We start from the raw sequence: 746 nt of genomic DNA on the forward strand, positions 1-746 counted from the left end.
AGTCCATGGGGTTGGAAAAAAGTCGGACTATGACTTAGCGAATAAACATCAACAAAACCTGATTATGTTTCTGGCCAATATCCTAGTACTATCAATCAAGGGAACCATATAGTCTTAATATTAAAAAGGGTTTTGCCTTATTTAGTCCAGCTCCTTCATACTACAGATGAGAAGTGTGAGGAGGTCATGCTTCCTGGGAATCTGATGTCACGTGACAGTGTCTCCTCTCACTGAGGATTCATTGTATTAATACATTGAAACTTTAACATCAGTAGCAAGATATACACAGGGAAATGAAGACAAAGGTCTAAAACAGGATGAAGCAGAAGAAACAAAGACAAGTGTCAGTTATTGAACCTCTATGACATGCCTGGGATCAAGGACAGGGAGTAGAAAGGAGTAACTCGGGGAGGTGGTGGTAGGGGGATAGCGACGATGACCTCGCATTACCTTGTAGTGGCTGATGGCATTTTCAATGGGCAGTTCACAGTGAGACTCGTGTTCAGGGGTCACCCGGCATTCCATGCACAGAAGACGTCTGCTCTCCTCACAGAACCAGTATGCCTTCTTCTGGTGGCTGTCACAGGTATAGCCGGCCCCCAGGACCCCCTCGGAACAGGGCTTCCGGCAGAGGGGGCAGCTGCGGACTCCTGAGGCCGAGGCCTTCTCCAGGTGCTGGGCCAGGCAGGCCCGGCAGAAGAGGTGGCCGCAGTCGGTGCACACTGCCTCCTTCAGGCACTCCTGGC

The 746-nt window shown here is 49.9% G+C and overlaps 1 protein-coding gene across 1 annotated transcript in view; it reads right to left on the minus strand.

Annotated features, from left to right (window-relative positions):
* Positions 1-450: 450 nt before the first annotated feature.
* LOC105002473 (tripartite motif-containing protein 40-like) overlaps positions 451-746 on the minus strand; it is a gene marked incomplete at its 3' end in the record, with an annotated part of 442 nt that continues 146 nt past the window's right edge. The window contains exon 2 of the mRNA XM_010859107.1: positions 451-746. This exon is cut by the window's right edge and continues 5 nt beyond it. Within this exon, the coding sequence (XP_010857409.1) occupies positions 451-746 (296 nt within the window).

The sequence above is a fragment of the Bison bison genome, unplaced genomic scaffold, assembly GCF_000754665.1.
Source record: "Bison bison bison isolate TAMUID 2011002044 unplaced genomic scaffold, Bison_UMD1.0 scf7180017856016, whole genome shotgun sequence".
NCBI classification, from domain to species: Eukaryota; Metazoa; Chordata; class Mammalia; order Artiodactyla; family Bovidae; genus Bison; species Bison bison.